Source organism: Manihot esculenta, chromosome 6, assembly GCF_001659605.2.
Source record: "Manihot esculenta cultivar AM560-2 chromosome 6, M.esculenta_v8, whole genome shotgun sequence".
Classification (NCBI taxonomy): Eukaryota; Viridiplantae; Streptophyta; class Magnoliopsida; order Malpighiales; family Euphorbiaceae; genus Manihot; species Manihot esculenta.
Genome location: NC_035166.2, coordinates 29005736 through 29024077, shown reverse-complemented (window position 1 = coordinate 29024077; position 18342 = coordinate 29005736). Strand labels below are relative to the sequence as shown.

The window sequence follows — 18342 nt, the reverse complement described above, 5'->3', positions numbered from 1 at the left end:
TCTTCTTCTTTCTCCTTCCGTGTCAGTTCATGCTCTGAATTTTCTTTTTGCTCAAAAAAAAAAAAAAATTCATAATGAGGACCACTGATTTAAAGTTGGTTTAAATTAATTTCATTTTATTTTACAATTAAATAATTTAGATTTGAAATTAAATTAAAAAATTCAGAGTAAATGGGTACTTCAAGAAATTTTAAATTACAAAGACGCATTTCAATTGTTTCTATATATAAATAATTTAAATATTATATGCTTAAATATCATTCAATAAATTTTAATTTTCAATATATATGAAAAAAATTAATTTTCATGAATATAAAAAAAAATCAAATATGCCTATTTTAAAAAACAGAAAATTGGTAGATTTTCCTTTTCTTTTCTTTTTCTCAGAAAAGAAAAAATTAACATTAAGTGGTAGATTTAAGAGCCGAAAGAGATCGCATTTTGAACAGAGCCCACGGTGCTCGCGCCACCCACTGCAAACCTGTCTTACAATGTGCTCTCACCAACTTTCATCGCCACACATCTGTTTTCCTGACGCGTCTTTACAAACGCGTGCACACGCACTGTTCTATGTTATATCGTTTGATAAATTAATTATATATTCTCTATCCCATAAATATAAATTTATTTTTAATAATTATAAATTATGTACTTTCAATTATTTACTCTTTGTAAGAATATCAAATAACAATTAAATTTTAATTTAATATTCATATATTATTTTAAAAATTAATTATAATTTTATTATTTATAATTTTTTTTAAATAAAATTTAAAATTTTTTAAATTTATTTCGATATTTTTATCACCGCTAAATCTATAAATATTTATTATTTATAATTATATAATAATAAATTAATTTTTATTTTTCTACAACACTTAAACTTAGCTTAGTTTATAAATTAACGATGGAGAAAAAAACAATAAATGAAATAACGATCAAGAAAGGAGCGTGGCGGCCAAAAGGCAGAAAATGAACGACAAAAAGTCTTTGAATTTTCCCTCAATAGTTTGACAAACTACGCCCACCCAATTGATGAGACAAACAACACAGAAAACATACCGAGGAAACTGTGCTACTCACTGCAGCTACTTAAACCCACCAACCTAACCAACTTTGTAACCCAAATTTAAAACACGCCTCCTTTCTCCCACCCACCTCCTCCCCCAACATGGCCATCGCCGCCTGCTTCTTCACCCCCACCTCCTCCAACTTCAACCCCCACCTCAATCTTCACCGTCCATTTCTTTCCTCCCACTCATCATCCCTCCGCCTCTCCCTCTCCTCGCCTTCCCCTTCTCCTCTCTCCCTCCGCCACCAACATACTGACCCTTTCTCCCTCTTTGTCCCTTTCGCTTCATCTTCTGGTGGAGATGGCAGCTTCAATAATGGAACCCGTTCAGGCGGCGGCGGCGGCGGAGGCAATGACGACAGCAATAGTAATAATAGCGGCGGTGATGAGGATGGTGATAATGCAGCGAATAGAAACAGGAAAGAGGCGATGATTGTGTTAGCGGAGTCGAAGCGAGCTCTAGAGACTTTGCCCAATGACTTGGTGGCAGCGATCCAGGCCGGCAGAATCCCTGGAGCGGTGGTTTCCAGGTTTCTAGAGTTGGAAAAGTCGGGATTCTTCCGTTGGTTGCTTAATTTTGGTGGGTTCAAGGAGAGGCTGCTGGCTGATGATCTGTTTCTCGCTAAGGTCGGCATCGAATGCGGTGTCGGTATCTTCACTAAGGTATTATTCTTCAGATGCTACTGAAAAGGAAATGCAGTTCTTTTCTTTTTTAAATTTCTTTAATGAATAAAATGATGAGTAGCACTGCAAATTGAGGAGATGCTCTAGCTAGTAGTGTGGGAAAAGGGAAGATGGAATGGGAATTTCCGAATTTGGAAAATTTTCATGAGGATTCTTCAATTGATCTTTTACTCTTTCTGTTCTAATCTTCCCTTTTTATGGTCAGTTGGGTGTTTCCACCGGTGCTTTTCATATTGAAGATTGCTTATGCTGAAACTGGTATTCAGAATTGGAATACCATTAGTTATCTTTCAGCTAGCGATTTGTAGTTTTGCTTATTTTTTGTTCTTCAAATTTTCAAAATTGAGGAGGATGAATATGAAAGTATGAAAAAGGATTTTGTAATATTACTTGGAATGTATCCTCCCAAGCTCTCACCTTTACGAGGAGGCCAACCCAATGTTCTGAGAAAGTGATCATGCATGCTCTCCTCTGCTTGTGAGTTGTGACTGGCAGAAGCCCAAATTAAAAAACTTTTGCTTCGCTGTACATGTGATTATAACATGCTATTGGGGAAAAAAAGAAAAAGAAAGGAAAAAAAAATGCATGCTTATTAAAAGATTGCAGATTGATTTATGCTTTAATCTCGCTCCCTCTCCATTGCTTTTGATTTATTCTAGCATCAGGATTTTAACCTTCATGTGATCCTCTTTTTTTATAGACGGCTGCAGAATATGAACGTCGCAGGGAGAACTTTTTCAAGGAGCTGGAAATTGTTTTTGCAGACGTGGTATGGTTGCTATCATCAAGATTGTCTTGTCAAATTGTTTAACTTTTGTTAGTTTTTAATCCAAATACATTTCCAAGATATCGGCATGAACCAAACTTTATACTTTATCACGTGTTTTTCACTTTTTGAATTTATTTTTCTCTTAGGTGATGGCCATAATAGCAGATTTCATGCTTGTTTATCTTCCTGCTCCAACAGTATCCCTCCGACCACCTCTTGCAAGCAGTGCTGGGCATATTGCAAAGTTCTTCTACAGCTGCCCTGATAATGCATTTCAGGTTGTTATTTTATCAATAAGTTATATACATTATCTTGCCATGCTCTACAAAGCTTGTTTCTGACTTATAAGGAAAAATAAAAAATTCAAATAGTCACTCTGTTTTTCAATTCCTGTTTCAGGTTGCTCTTGCTGGAACTTCCTATTCATTTTTACAGAGACTAGGTTCTATTGTGGTAAGCTATAGTTTTGGGTGCAGCACATGTTCAATTCAAATTTCTCGGGTTAAAAGCTGAAAGTAACCCATTTATTCATATGTCATGCAGCGTAATGGGGCAAAACTTTTTGCTGTTGGCACCACCTCATCACTGGTAAGTTCTTACTGCTGAGGAAGTTGGTTGACTAGATGTGGGATATTCTTATGCATGTTGTACATGTATCTCATTCTGTGACCTTAAATTGTGCTCCAATTGTGAATGCTTTTACAATCAGTGGGAAAGGGATGCAACCTAATTCTGAGTTGTAATAACAACAGATTGCCCTAATGCTAAATAAATTGAAATATCTTGATTAATTGCAATAGCTCTTTGATTGATCTTTTTCTTGTGTTTGTTGCAAAGTGGCTCTTCATTTTTTTATGTCATTAAAAGGTTCTCAATTTTGAGCTAGCAAGCATTTGATGCCACTTATTTTGGGTTTAGGTTGGCACTGCCGTGACAAATGCATTGATCAATGCAAGGAAGGCTGTGGATAAGTCTGGTGAAGTTGAAAATGTGCCTGTTTTGTCCACCAGTGTTGCCTATGGTGTCTATATGGCAGTTTCTAGCAACCTCAGGTATGATGTTGGGTTTTACTTTTATTCATGCTTCTGTGGTTTTAAATTTCTAAATTTTCTAGATGATGATAAGAAGTCCATAATTAGCACAGTTGAACTAGAAACAACACAGGGTCCCATGCCCTTCCCTATTAGAGGTGAGCCTGAGGTGGGTTGAGGTCCAATGTTTGAGTGGCGCCTTCCCTGCTTCTGGTTGGAGCTCTGAGTTCATAGGTTACCGAAATTCAGAGCATCAAAATCTTTGCTTGAACCTGTGATATCTTCCATGTTTTGTAGATTACAGCCTTTGACGTAGTAATTAGCAAAACAGCCAAGATGCAATTTACCTAGATAATTTTCAATCACTGAAATGATATGAAATTCTAAAATATTACCGAAAAAAAAATACTGCTTTTGGAATTATTAATCGTTGTAACATGTACATTATTGAAATATGTTACCGAGGGATTAACTCTTTTGAACAGGTATCAAGTACTGGCTGGTGTGATTGAACAGCGGATTTTGGATCCTTTATTACACCAGCACAAGCTCATGCTCAGTGCAATATGTTTCGCTGTCCGAACAGGCAACACGTTTTTGGGTTCATTGTTGTAAGATTCTTTACCTGCTGGAAATTTTAAATCTGATAAATTTTTCAATGTATAGAGCCTTAAATTCACAAGTTGGTTGAACAGGTGGGTGGATTATGCTCGGTTGATAGGACTTCAAAAGTCTCAGGAAGAGCAGAAAGAATTGGCTTGATTTATGAATTGCATTGTCGCATGCAGTAACGCACGAAGTAGAGAATTATGTCAGTTGAATTTTAGTGGGAGCTTTTTTCTGGTTACTGAAATGGTCGAGTTTCTTGCAATTTGAGGTTGAGACCCCAGAATTAGTCATGAAGCTGATATTTTGTATCAATATATGTATTTGTATCTTTTTTTAATTTTCTTATAAAAAATGCTTTTTACAATATAAGCCTAATCCCTAAAGAAAAACCCTATTCTGAACAAACCCATTATTGAATTTAAGAAAACAAATAAAAAATAATATTATGAACAAAGAATTCACATTTAATAATAAAAAATTGAAATAAAAATACGCATATCGATTAAAACTATAAAATTAAGCAAAAAAATGATTTTCTCCATTTATTTATTATAGCATTTTAATTTTAATTTTCACAGAAAAAGAAAATCATCCCATCAATCTATATTCCTAACCTAATGAAAAATTGGAGAAGATTATCAAATATTTTTGGTGCATTAAAAAAAATACAGAAATTATAATTATATTTGAAAGTGAGATTCATCTTTCATAATTTCAAACGACGTTAAGCTTTGTATGTAATAGAGAGTAACGAATTGTAATGTAATAAAATATTTTATTAAAGTTTCTGCTGCTACTTTTAATTTATGGTCTCTCTGCAGTACATCTACGCAACTACTTCACCTTTCATACATGATCTGATCACAATCTCTGTACTATCCATCTCAGCTTTGTATTCAACATCACAGCATTCTATTACTCCTGCCTGAAACATATTACACAACACAAAATTACAATTGTCCACAAATCCAAATTAGGAAAATAGACTAAACAAAATAATTCTAATAATCAAGATGAAAGTACTCACAGGCTTGCGGGTTGTGGCCGGAGAAAGCACCTGAATTTTGGATATGGAATCAGCAGAATGGTTGCCATCAGGCGAACAAGGTGGCAAATTACGAGGTGAAGCTCGAAAATAGGTTGTAAGAAGATGATTCTTTGAAGCGCTATCAAACTCTATGGACTGAAAGAAGAATACATGAGGAGCTTCACATGGATCGTTGGTTACCGAGCGAGTGTTGAACATGTAAAATGGAGGATTGGCATTCCCATGCCAAGGCTTAAACGTCTCAAGGGGTTTACGTAGAATACTTCTGGGGATTGTGTTCTCATATATATGAGTAGAGTATCCCCATGACACAGAGAAAGACCAGTTTCTTTTCTTGTCGTAGCAGATCGTTTGTTGCATGAGACGAGATTGATCAAATTTTGCTGCTTTCATGAGATGATTTGTAGCTTCATAACGATCCATGGAAGGAAAGATTGGATTTATAAAATCAAAATGATGGAGACTGAGAAGAGGAGATTGTGGGTGAGCTGATAAAAGACCTGATATGTCACCTTGTAAATCAATCTGCACTCATAAATTCAATCAAACATTACAATGTCGTAACATTGTTTATATAAACAGTTGTACATGCAACAATTGTATCGTGAAATTTTTCGTATAATCGCATTACCTGATGGATACCCTTTTCAATGGTTAAAGCGACTCCAATATCAGCTAAACAAGATTGAGCCATATGATCACTGAAGTGCAAATGTGAATACCTCTCAATACAAGCATCTAATCGAGTTGCCAATAGTTCCACTAATGGGTAGCTCAAAGCATAGCCAGCTCCACCATATCCCATGTCAAAAGTGATATAAAAATTGGAACCTACACATTCTGAATTATCCCCAATATAAAAATACTTACTATGATCATACTTGTCTAAAATCTCTACCAAGTTGTCCACAAAAAGAACAGTGTCATCATCACACATCATGAACCATCTCAAATCTTTATTACCATCTCCCACTACTCTATACATATCTAAAAGTGAACGAAACATTCGAACTTGAACAGGGCTCACAAGCTTAGGATAGATCCTTAAGTTGGAGACATTTTCATTGATTTGGTAAGGAGGAGAAGTTGAAGGCCAAGGAAGATATTCTTGTGTGGGTTGTTCATCTAAGAAGACAAATCCTCTAGTTAGATTTGGTCTCCACCATGAGAGAATATATGGGTTTCTAGTGTTCCATGTTTTCAAGGAGCTTATAACTATGAATCCAATGTGGCTGATATTGGTGGGAGAATGGATACTGAGATTAGGTGACGACGAAGCTGGGAATTTAAGTTGAAGAGGTGAAAATGGGTCTGATGAAAATTGGGTATGAGGATTGTGGCTAAACAAGAATGCATAGAAGAGTAGTGGACATCCAATGGCTAGTGATTTCCAAAAAATCCCAAGAGGTGAGATTTGAAAGAGGTTCATTTCTGTGGCATTTGGAGTAGACATTGAGAAGGAGACTCTTGAAGGGATTTGGAAATGATGGATATAGTTTTATATTTGGTAAGAAGGGAGGATACCTTTTCTTAATATGGTAAGAAGGGAGGATTGAGGTGTCTTATATTAATGTAGATATACTGACAAATTAAGTAGACATTTTATATTAAAATATATAATATAGTGGTCCAGCTCCAATTCCAATTCTCACACTTCTATAATATGAGCAAACCAATTTGGCTTAGCTTGATTAACTATCTTTTGGATTTTTTTTTTTTTTAAAAAAAAAATAATTCTTACAATTTTACTTGCAAGAAAGAGGTGATTAAGCATGCATGAAGTTGGTGAGAAGACTTAGTTTGGGGCTAATGCAATTTGAGCTTTGAAAAACATAACTTGTGATTTATTAATGCTGAGTATCATCGCATATTAGTATTACCCCTTCCTTTATCAATTAATTTCATGGTAGAGATCATTACTAACTGCACCTAACTTGAAATGCAGGCCTTGTTAAAATCAGAAGATCAAACATAAACTTGCAGATGACAAAAGATCCAACAACTAATTGCTTAGAAGTCGGTCTACATATGAAAGTGCAAGAAATATTAAATTTAAAATTCTTATATATATACATAGAAAGAGAATGATCGGTGGGTCTCATAAAAGGGAAAAAGAGAGAAAATGTAAAAAAATATAAAATAATTGATAAACAATAACAATAAATAAGAAGTCTTCAAAAACTGAAAAATTTAAATTTCTGAATAGTTGCCGATGCTACAAAGAGTTACCACGTATGACATACACATCCAACAAAGTACCTCCTCTCCTCTCGCATCAATTTTGTTCAGTAGCTATGCCCAGTTCTACACATTTCAGAGGCAATTTGGTCTTTACAAGTAACATACACTCATTCCTACCTCCAATTTTCATGGCGATCTGCAGAAAAGAGTTGGTAAGTTTGCTTTTGGAACTTCACACATTTCCTACTTGGATGCGTAAAAAGGTAAAATCTCAAAGAACAGCTAGATTTGGCTGCTTTCATCTGAGATGAGTTAAGTTCTAACATTATTGATCACGAGGACCGTCAAAAGATTGGGTCTTTCTCAGATTCCAATGTAGGCCTTCGTGGATGCTGTGCAAGAAGTCATTGGTAGAATCCACTTGGCATGCCGTAGGCACAGGCCAAGGCGCCATGCTGCAAACGAGTACATCACCAGGTTTTAACTGTTTCCTGTCCTTGCCATCAAACGATGCCCAAGCAGGGCTTCTGCTGTTAAAAGGAACTTGCACTCGTATTGTTACATGTTCGGGTAATATCAGAGGCCGAAACGATAAAGAATGTGGACAAATTGGTGTAAAGAGAATGCCAGGAACCTGCAAATACAGAAAATGCACTGAATAATTTTAACTTGTTCATACCAATATTAAGGGTGTGATATTGTCATTAACGTAAAAGAAAATCAATAATGAGACATCATTTACTTAAAAATATACAAATATAGCTTCTTCAGAGGTGCATCAATAATTGTGGCTACAAATTCAGGTTTCAGGTATCAAATAAAAGATCGAGCTATTGTATATCAACTTTCTATAGGATGTGCAAGTGTGACTCTGATTCAAAGTGTATTGCCATAGAATATTTTTCTGGTGCAATGATACATGTATAAGGTTGTCCATAGCATGTGAGGGATTTGTCTCGTTGCTGGCTATGCCAAAACAGATGAAGCCAGGAATCTACTTCCTTTTAGTTGGCTATTGCTCAGATCTTGTTGGTATAGCGATTAACAACTGATGGAAATCTTCTTTTTGTTACCACTCGGCCATCCTCATGCTTATTTTAAAATATGTGATTTTATTAGCAGGTCTCTTGCTTATGCATCACTTTACTCCACTGACAAAGTGGTAAATTAGTGGTTACACGAGGACCATAACCAATTTATGTATCTTAGCAGAGGCAAACTGCTAAATCTGAAGAGACCACTGTTGTCTTCATCTGTGAACTATATTTGCAGAACATAGATACTTAAAGAAAATATGGTTTCTTAATGTACCTGTGGATGGACCATCGATCCTCCAGCTGCCAATGAATAAGCAGTGCTACCAGATGTTGTTGATAAAATTAAACCGTCACCTTGCACACATGTGACAAAGGAGTTGTCACAATAACATTCCAAGTTTGTGAGGAAAGATGATATTCCACGGTCAATAGTAACCTCATTTAGGACCAGTATAGGCTCCTCAGTTTCAACCTCATCTGTTGCTGCATCTCTAATAACATGGCATTGCAACCGGTGTCGCAATGTTATACTAATTGGACCCTTAAGAATTGAATCAAGGGAATCTCTGTAATGTTGACTATCTAAACAAAATGTTAAAGAATACTTTTTAGTAGACATGGGAAAGGTAATAATTGTTTAGGTTAAATCATAACCCTGTGAAAGACAAGCCAACCTTAGCAATGGGCAATTTCCCAATTGCTTTTCCTTGAGGGAACCTCATAAGAAACACGAAGGATACAAAATGGCGTCATAAAGCCAAGGGAACCTAAGGAAAATGGGACAATGGGAGGAACTGGTCCTTTGAACATAGATGCTACCTGCAAATAAAAAGATAGATGATAACATATCTGAAGGCATGAAGGCAGGAGAAACCCACAATAAAATTACTGCTGTTGTAATCAAATTAAAAGCACATACCCAAAGAACGGTACCATCCCCACCAAGAGTTACCACTATGTCAACTTTAGCGTGCAGCAGCAAAATTTCCTCGTCTGCAAAGCAATACTTACAAGCTCAAAAATCCACATCCATTATCCAGAAATCAAACATGGACATACTGAGCCCTAAATTGTTTTTCCTTTTTCTTGTTTTTCGACACTGAAGAAGGTTAATAAAGTGACAGCATTACTAATTATAAATAAATATCTTTTCTCTCTCCACAAAGAAAGATTTATCCAAAAAAGAAAAAAGAAAAGAAAAGAGCCCACCAGAGCCAAAGAAAATTAAAGAGGAAAATGATACAAAGACAATGAGAGTGAAGACTAGGACGTGAAATGGGGTTCTCAGGATCATAAACCTGGAATGTGTACTAAGAGAATCTAGATAGAAGAATATTAAAAACAATCTGAAGTTGCTTTCATTGGATTAAATTGAATAAACTATATGTTGGTGAACTTTATGAAAATAAGAATGTATAACAGCATACCATCTTTCCAAGTTTGCACAAAGTTGAAGTAAGATGATTCTGTTAGAAGTTCACCCCTCACACGTGGTTCCACATAAATGTTTAACCTTTTATGCTCTTTCAACCATCTGGTAATGGACATTTTGTAGGTAAAAATAGCAGATTGCTTAATGGCAAGCAAACATTTTGTAGATAAAAATAGCAGTATCAAACTACAAGCTCCAACCAAATTTAAAACATTTTCAAAGAATGATAGATAAAAATAATGCAACAGTCGAAGCCACACTTGAAACTCAATTCATCAAATAGTTTCCCACCACGAGGTACTTCATCCAGAAGTAACATTCTAAATAGAAGAGTTTGATAGTCCACAAAATCACAAACACCCACAATCATACAGCTGCCAAACTTGATGGAAAGTCAAATTCAAAATTTCTTCAATGAATATCCTGTCCATGAGCAGAAGTCATCCATCTAGATTTTAACATCCATAATGACAAAAGTAAACGTCCAACACTTGGTATCCCAACCCCTTAGGCCCCTTTTGATTTGGTGACTACTTGGTTAGCTCTCAAGTTGGAATAGTACTTCAAGAACAAATGCCAGAGCTTTTAATTGCAGGAGAATAAAGTGGCATAGGTCAACTCATGCACTTAAGTTTTGGTCAGGGAAATAAGTGAGGGTTGCTTTCCTGTGAATGAAACGAGGACAGCTTTGATCGACACCTCCAGAATTTCTATGGGATTAATGATTGAGGAATGGAAAACAATACAGCCAAAAAAGGCTACAATCAATGTATTATCTTACAGCAGCTAAGACAAAAGGTACATTGTTTATATGAAGCAACTTCACACTGTCATGCATTGAAAACTGTCACAGAGCTTAAATCTGATACAATAATGAAAGCAACTGAAGGGAGAAAGTAATTTCAGAACTGCAAAATGAAAAACTGAGAAAATTGTAATTTGCACACCTGACCATATCTGCACACAGAATTTGAACAGAAGTTGAATTTGGTTTGGTCATAATAAGCACCGTCTGTGGGTTAGATCCCCACTTCAAAGAGATCTGGGGCAAAAAAGGAGTATTTGATCAGACACAGAGGGAGTCCATATGAACTTATCCTAGCAGAACTACAGAAGTTGTCCATGGGAAATACAACATAAGTTGGATAAACGTGTATGATATTTATATTAGAGCCATCACTAGATACAAACAAAATTCACATGTAGCCTTGCAGAATCAATACCTGTCTACTGCTGCGCCCTGCTGTTGTTATGTTTCCTCTTTCAAAAGAGACAACATCATGTTTGTGCTGATCACTATTTTCACTTTTGCAACACCATGAAAGCTTAAAAGATGCCTGTATCAGGATACAAAATGGAATCCAGTAAGGCATTTTGTGGCACTAATTTGTCACAACCTGAAGATGATGCCAATTTTATTGCAATTCACAATGACATAACATTTCCAGAGTTCCTTGCAATCAATTTGTAAAAAACAAAAGCAGTAAAGAAAGGTTACCGAAAAATACATGCAGTAGGTTCTCAATAGGATGCAAGGAACCTCAACAAACGTTAATAAATATTACCAGGACCAGTGGGTTACATCCAAACATGTAACATTGTGAACCTCGATTGATATAAATACATGCAACAATAAGCATTGTGCATGGAAAGTAAATCATTAACTGAGAAGCATATCTAAAATTACCTTTCTCATCATCCTATTCTGGATCATCTTGGAATCAGAGTCAGTCTCTCCATCTCGAAGAATTTCATGAGAGCAAATTTCATTGGTACAACAATTCTCAGATTTCTTGTTTATGTGACTACTCAGCACAGATTGATTGGTTGAATTCTCTGTCCTCTCTTCATTAAAATCATCATTGTGCTCCTCAGGTGAATTTTCTGCAGCACAAGCCATCACAATACTACTTAGAAAGGAGGAAAACAGATAGAAAATTTTAAAAAAACAAAACAGCTGATACATAAAGAAATCTGAAATAGAGAGATTCAAAATTATTACTGTAGGATGCATGGCAACCCAAGTATTCAGACATTAGATTAAAAATATATTCATCAGATCACATTTTTGGTTGCTAAAGCGATATCTGGGATAAAATGAGGTTTAGTTACCAACATTTTTAAAAATCCAGAGTTCCTTTTCTTCCTCAACGGAATCTTTTGACCTTGGGTGCAATTATAGGATAAGGATCTCTCTAAAGAACTCAGCTTTCCCACAATCCTCCTTAAAATTCTCAATGATGTAAAGAGCTGAAGTGCTATATCAGTGCCCAGGCATTCATATCCAACAAAAAGTGCAGGCAAAATGAAGAACTGAAATAATTATGACTGGGAAATTCAATCTTAAAGAGGTTACCGCTCAGAAGAATCTCCTATCTGACAGGTTTTTCTATCCCTTCCTGCTAAATTGTGTGAAAGGCACTGCACTCTCTGGTCTTTGATTACATTACAAGCAACCAGGCATCCTAAAGGAAGCTTGACTCTCAAAATTTCCATCACTAGCACAATTCCTCCTCTACACCTCTTGCAGTATTTCATTTCACTTTCAAACAGCCAAGACAAGAAGCTTAATTGTTTAAAATTCCCTGATCTGAAGGGGCCTCAACTGCCATATGCGCCATTTGTGTGCGCTGATTCTTATTCTGTAGAACAATACCCGTGAACAGTACCGATGAACAGTGCCCGTGAACAGTACCGAAAAAAAAAACACCTCCACCCAACACCTGAACGGCAAACAAACCTCAGATCTGACAAGAGGACGGTGTGACAACTCCAACGACAGTGAGATCCAAATGTTACCCTTTATGGGTAACCTAAATGAACAGAGCCCTAAGTCTCCAAAAAAAAAATTAAAACTTGACGAGAGAGAGAAAAAAATTAAATCTCTACGAGAAAGGCTCTGATACCATGTAGAATGATAATATTTGTTTGTTGTATCACAATAAAGATTACAACCTATTTATACATGAGAGACAACATCTAAACAGGAAGGAAAATCAAGTCTATGATTATACAATCCCTAAGATTAAGTAACTAACCCATCTATCAATATTTACTTCTTATATTAAACTATTTACTTTCTATAACCTATAACAAGCAATTTTGGTCAAACCTAACTCCATAAGGATTTAATGTTCAAGACCTGTTCCAAATAGGAACTTATGCTGTATATGAGGCTGTAAGACAGTTAAAGGCAGATTTCATATAGAAATATAACTAGTTCACTGGTAGTTATCTTGAGATTGATCTCTTTCTTTCCAACTTTTCACTATTTTCCTGTCAAATCTACAATCTAATTTTTAGTGTTAGGGTTACTAGCTGCATCCCAATATGGATGAAATGTTTAAAAGTGTGTGCCTAAATTTTGGGGGCATGATCTTAAAAAAAGAACACTTGAGCAAAAATCAGGGAGTAGTGTGAGAATTATTGGTATGTCCTTGTATAAAGGGATAATTCCTAAATTAAAAAAGGAAATGAAAGTTGTTATTAATTAAATACCCAGTTGGCACAAAGGCATTAAACAAAGTTTTCACCATGAATGGATTCAAGGAAAGGAAGACCAAAAGAGCAAATCAAACTTCAACCTATTCGGCTTTACCAGAAGGATGGTTGACATATAACTTTAAGGCTTTGCTACTGTAGAAATCAAATTGAGAACATCTTCGGGTAACTTATTTTCCAACTTCCCATCACTCGTAATGATCTCACTTTCAAGTCACAATTCATTCCTAGGATACCCCAATCACTAACACCATTTGAAGAGCATCTTGATGACCTTATCCACTCTTACAAGTTACAATCCAAAGCTTACCTAACACCTCATATAAATGAATAGAAGAATCTTGAATAACTGAATATGCCAAAGATGCTTGAATTCCCACACTCCTTGTAGAGTAATCAATCTATCATGGACACTTAAGGCTTTCATTATTTCTGACCCCAGAGAGTGATGCTCAAGGAAATTGCATCTTTGAGAAAAATGCAATTCTTGATCAAGGATGAATATGGCTATAAACTACACAAGTAAAAGCAGGTACCTTCAAAGACTCTCCTATTCCATTCTTTCCAAACTTCCCAGCAAACAACACATGGAAGCATTAATCTTATCAGTGCATTTGCATTACACAGAGAAGTCTGAGTCCACCAACTTCGAAGCATTTCACATATATTGTAGCCTGATAGTGGAATAGCCATAATCTGATGATACTGAGTCTGAATTTGATTAGCAAGTTTACAAAACCATAAAATTCAAACTCTTCACTACTTAAACAAGTGAAACAAAACTAAAATCAGCCTAAAAGCATAAAAGAAAAATCCAACATCTCACTTTTATTTTAACATGGTGCAAATCTTGCAGTAGAGAAGTAAATATCAGGGGCAAAAGTGAGAGCTATATCCACCAAAAGAAATATATCATAAAAAGGAGTATAGAAGAAATTTTTTTGAAGAAATAGCTTCAATGCTCAACTTTTATACGGCAAATTCAAGCCCAAACTAAAATGAGAGATAAAAAAAACTTTTATTCAATAGTCTAATTGATTATACCCAAAAAATTGTGGAAATGAAAAATGGTATTGAGAACTAAGTTTATGGGAGCAGATGAAGGAACACCATCCATTTCTACAACTATGCCTCAAACGTCATTACTAAAAAAATTTTATTTGCCATTTTCAGAACCCTTCAACTTGAATTCCTGGTTCAACTTTTGTTCTTCTGCTATTCATGAGATACTCTCGTTATTTTTCCATTGGAGGATTTCTTATCTTTCCTCAAGATTCTCTTTTTCTCAACAAGTTTCTCATCTTTCCCTTTTCTTTGCTCAAAAAACATAAATATAGATAATTATGCCATATAAATTCCTTTGCAAAGAACGTGCACTTATGTTTTGTGTACAGAAAGACAAAAGCATGTGCACACATGCACACAGACAAATACAACTTCATGGTAGGGATACAGAAACTAATGTTCATGTGAGATAAAACTGAGGACCTTATATAACTCGTCCGGCACATGTGCACAAGTCCTACACACAGTGCTCAAGGACAAGCACAATACAACAAAATTGTGATAGTAATTAATGCAATCCAATCACATATTTAGGTATCAGGATTCATTACTCTCCCTTCTAGCCAAGGATTTCTACATGTACTGGCCACATGCAGTAAAACGCTACCACTTCTATCAGTATAAAGTTAAGAGTTAGTATTAACAGAAAGTTGCCAAAAAAAAAAAATTATGCATGCCAAATGAATGTTCATAAATGTATTAAAAGAAAAATAAGACTAAAAAGAACTCAATATATTAAAGGGGTTTGTGCAGTAAACTCCAACTAATTGAAGAAAGAATCATAGCATGTTTTCTTTTTTAACATAGAAGTTTAAAATTCTAAATTTCACCACTGAAATCATTTATGAAATACCTACTGCAAGAAACTCATATGCTAATATTACAAATGTTCAATTTTTCATTGGAAACCTTTACGCTGCAGCCGCAGGTTTCGTTCCCTCTCCAGTTCGTATCTACGCTTCCACTCAGCAGCCTCAGCTTGAGCAGAAGCTTTTCCTTCAGCAGCTCGTCTTAATGCCTTTGCAACAGCTAATGTGAAAATTGAATGTCAAATTCATATTTATAACGTGCAGTTTTATAAATGAATATGGAGGTTTAATAATTAAATGCAAGCATACTTCTTAGTGCCTCCGAGAACTCTATGAGATGGTCGTCAGTTCCCTGAATAAGATTCTGTTGAAGAAGCTCCTGCACCGCCTTCTCTGAATGGAAAAGAGAAAGTGAATCATTAAGTCCATTATCTGGCTGTGAGCAGGAAAAACTTGCATCTCCATTTCCACAAGAATCCTATAAAACAGAAAGCAAGAATTATCACAATATGCTAGTCATTTCACCAAGATTATACTTAAAGCATGCAGTTTTATCTGCAAGGTATTACTGGCAAGCAGGAAATAGAGGAAGAAGAATACTAAATAAAGTTACCAGGAGAAGGGAAGTAGGGTGGGGAAATGTAAGAAAATCAAACAACATATTATTCTTGCAAGATTGAGAAGCAATAAAAGAACAATTATGATACTTATATATTCATGATTCATAGTATAAAATACATGGGAAATTCTAAACGAAATTGTAATTGTCAAACCAAATTCAGAACCTGAAGCTCAAAAGATGACCTATTAACCTTTCAATCATTTGCATATCGACTTAGTGGAATTATAAAACACGAGGAAAGTTCATAGCATTTGAAGAATTTTAAATGCAAGAATAAACAATTTCTTCATCCTGATCTCTAGGAAAAAACTACATGTCTCGGATACTCCAAACATGTTTCACAACCAGAATCGCTTGGAAACCAAAATCTGACCCTAAAATTATCAAAGCATCTAACTTTGCCACTTCACCGTCCCAACAATTATGATCCAACAAAAGTTTTGAAAAGTTCAAACAATTACTCCAGCAAACTGTGGTTCCAAGTCACAAAAAAGACACCTTCTCCACTTGTATGGCACTGTCTTTGTAATTGCAAAAAAGAGGTTGATTTAACAATCCAAACACATTATTCATTCAAAAAGAAGAAGAAGACGCCCCAACTGACACTAACTGGCAACAGTCTCAGGTGGTGAAAGCATTCGAACAGATCGAAATCATGATCACTAACATTACAATCAAATGAAGCATAAAAATCGGTAGGCCAGCAATAAGTGCAGAAATTAGAAAAGCACAAAAGCAGCATGCAGGTATATAGATAGAGAAAGATGAATACAGTGGAATTGAGCTTGCTAGGAGCCATGAGTGAGTGGCTAATTGGAGAAGATGATCCACATAAAAGCCTGTGATCTCATTAGGCGTTGCAGATGATGTGAGAGGAGAGAGAGAGTAGTTAGAACTTGGAAGTCACATCTAGGAAGAAAGCGAGAGAGATAAATTTTTTTTTCAAAAAAAAAAAAAAGACAAAAAGAGATTGGGTAGGTTCCACTGGACGCGTGGCGAGTCCGAAGACTAGCTCCGCTGGTTGGGCCTTTTTGTGTTCTGGATTGGATTAAAAATTAATCAATAAAAAATAAAAAATATTTTTAACAAAAATGATAAGTTATTTTATGAATTTGATAATTTTATTAATAAGCTAATCAAGCATTTATTTATATATTACTATTTGTGAAATATTTTTTTAATTATTTAACATTATAATTTTAAATATTAAATGAACTTTATTACTAAATATCTAATATAAAGGTTGGTAAGTAAATTTTACTACAATATTGTAACAGAAACTCTCATTAAATTTTCATTTTCATACAATTTTTGACATATGTTTATGCAACCTTTTATTTAAAGATTATGTTTATAAATTGATTAGACTATAATTAATAATTTTAGATTTAAATTTCACATATTATAAAATATAAAATCAATTAATTTAATAATAAGATGCTGATTTATTATTTTAATATAATTAACTCCGAATGTATTTGGATTTAATATCTTTCGGTCTTTAAAATAATTATAGTGATGTAATACAACAATCACTCAAATTAAATAATACAATCTAACAAATTTCCATTATATCTATAATCATGAAATTTCCAATTTATTAATCCGTACCATTTGAATTTTTAGAAGATTTGATAAACAACTCCACATTCTTATCTTCTTACCGTATAAAAATTGATGAATATAAAGATTAAAATATGCATTTTTACATAATTACTCTTAAGTTTTTTGCAATTTATTACACTTACATTTTTTAATTTATTAACTTTAATGTCAGAGTGAATACTACACGTACCAACCAATTTACATTTTTATAAATTAACCAATTCTAATACAATTTCATTTTAACCATATAGTATCATATCAATGAGTTTAAATCTATTAATAACCTTTAATTTAATTTAATATTAAAGGCGAGACTGAGATTTTTAAAGTCTTTTTAAGTTATAAAAATAGTAGCCCAATAATTTTACAGGCTCTTTATTTGGCTATAGTATGATGGATAATAATATTTAATCGAGTTTAATTAAATTATATTGGGTTTAGATGGCGTTTATTTATTTATTAATTTTTTTATGTTAAATCTAATTATGGGTATATTCACCATTTGTTTTTATTTCTTTTTACTTAGTTGAGTTATAATTATGTGTATATTCACCATTTTCTTTTATTTCTTCCAATGGTATAAATCCATTCGTAAGATGATAAAATAAAAGTCATATCATGATAAAGTCTTAATGGAGTTGAATAAAAATAACTAAAAATATGAAAAATATTTTAAAATTGGAAGCACTATGCTTATTAACTAAGAAAAAAAAGTTAGAAAAAATAATAAAAAATGCCATCAACACCCTTGAAAGAAGTAATTTAGAAGATTCACGATTAATCATTTTTATTTTAAAATTATTCAATTAAATTATTTTTATATTTTATAAAATTAAAATCTTTAATTTTTTATTAAAAAATCATTAATTAATTTATT

The 18342-nt window shown here is 34.2% G+C and overlaps 3 protein-coding genes across 7 annotated transcripts; 1 reads left to right on the top strand and 2 right to left on the bottom strand.

The window, feature by feature from the left end:
* Positions 1–1095: 1095 nt before the first annotated feature.
* On the top strand, positions 1096–4529 carry LOC110617730 (protein RETICULATA-RELATED 4, chloroplastic). The gene is made up of 8 exons (XM_021760706.2): positions 1096–1735; positions 2457–2525; positions 2672–2803; positions 2925–2978; positions 3069–3113; positions 3444–3577; positions 4042–4167; positions 4252–4529. The coding sequence occupies exons 1-8, from the start codon at positions 1172–1174 to the stop codon at positions 4316–4318; spliced, it is 1191 nt and encodes a 396-aa protein (XP_021616398.1). The 5' UTR covers positions 1096–1171; the 3' UTR covers positions 4319–4529.
* A 421-nt stretch (positions 4530–4950) lies between these two features.
* On the bottom strand, positions 4951–7260 carry LOC110617970. Its single transcript, XM_021760963.2, has 3 exons — positions 5845–7260; positions 5193–5738; positions 4951–5090 (listed from the first exon to the last, which is right to left on the bottom strand). Exons 1-3 carry the CDS (start codon positions 6664–6666, stop codon positions 4992–4994), a joined length of 1467 nt encoding a protein of 488 aa, XP_021616655.1. The 5' UTR covers positions 6667–7260; the 3' UTR covers positions 4951–4991.
* A 119-nt stretch (positions 7261–7379) lies between these two features.
* LOC110617726 (NAD(H) kinase 1) lies at positions 7380–16805 on the bottom strand. Of its 5 annotated transcripts, XM_021760700.2 has the most exons (13): positions 16633–16801; positions 15548–15716; positions 15339–15458; positions 13901–14038; positions 11551–11747; positions 11087–11200; positions 10811–10905; positions 9859–9965; positions 9351–9424; positions 9172–9250; positions 8706–9013; positions 7719–8028; positions 7380–7590 (listed from the first exon to the last, which is right to left on the bottom strand). In XM_021760700.2, the coding sequence occupies exons 1-12, from the start codon at positions 16657–16659 to the stop codon at positions 7720–7722; spliced, it is 1737 nt and encodes a 578-aa protein (XP_021616392.1). In that variant the 5' UTR covers positions 16660–16801; the 3' UTR covers positions 7380–7590; position 7719. The 5 variants fall into 5 exon arrangements, with proteins under 5 accessions (XP_021616392.1, XP_021616391.1, XP_021616393.1 ...); XM_021760699.2 differs by having other exon boundaries at positions 7380–8028; XM_021760701.2 differs by lacking the exon at positions 13901–14038 and having other exon boundaries at positions 7380–8028; positions 16633–16800.
* Between the last annotated feature and the right edge of the window lie 1537 nt (positions 16806–18342).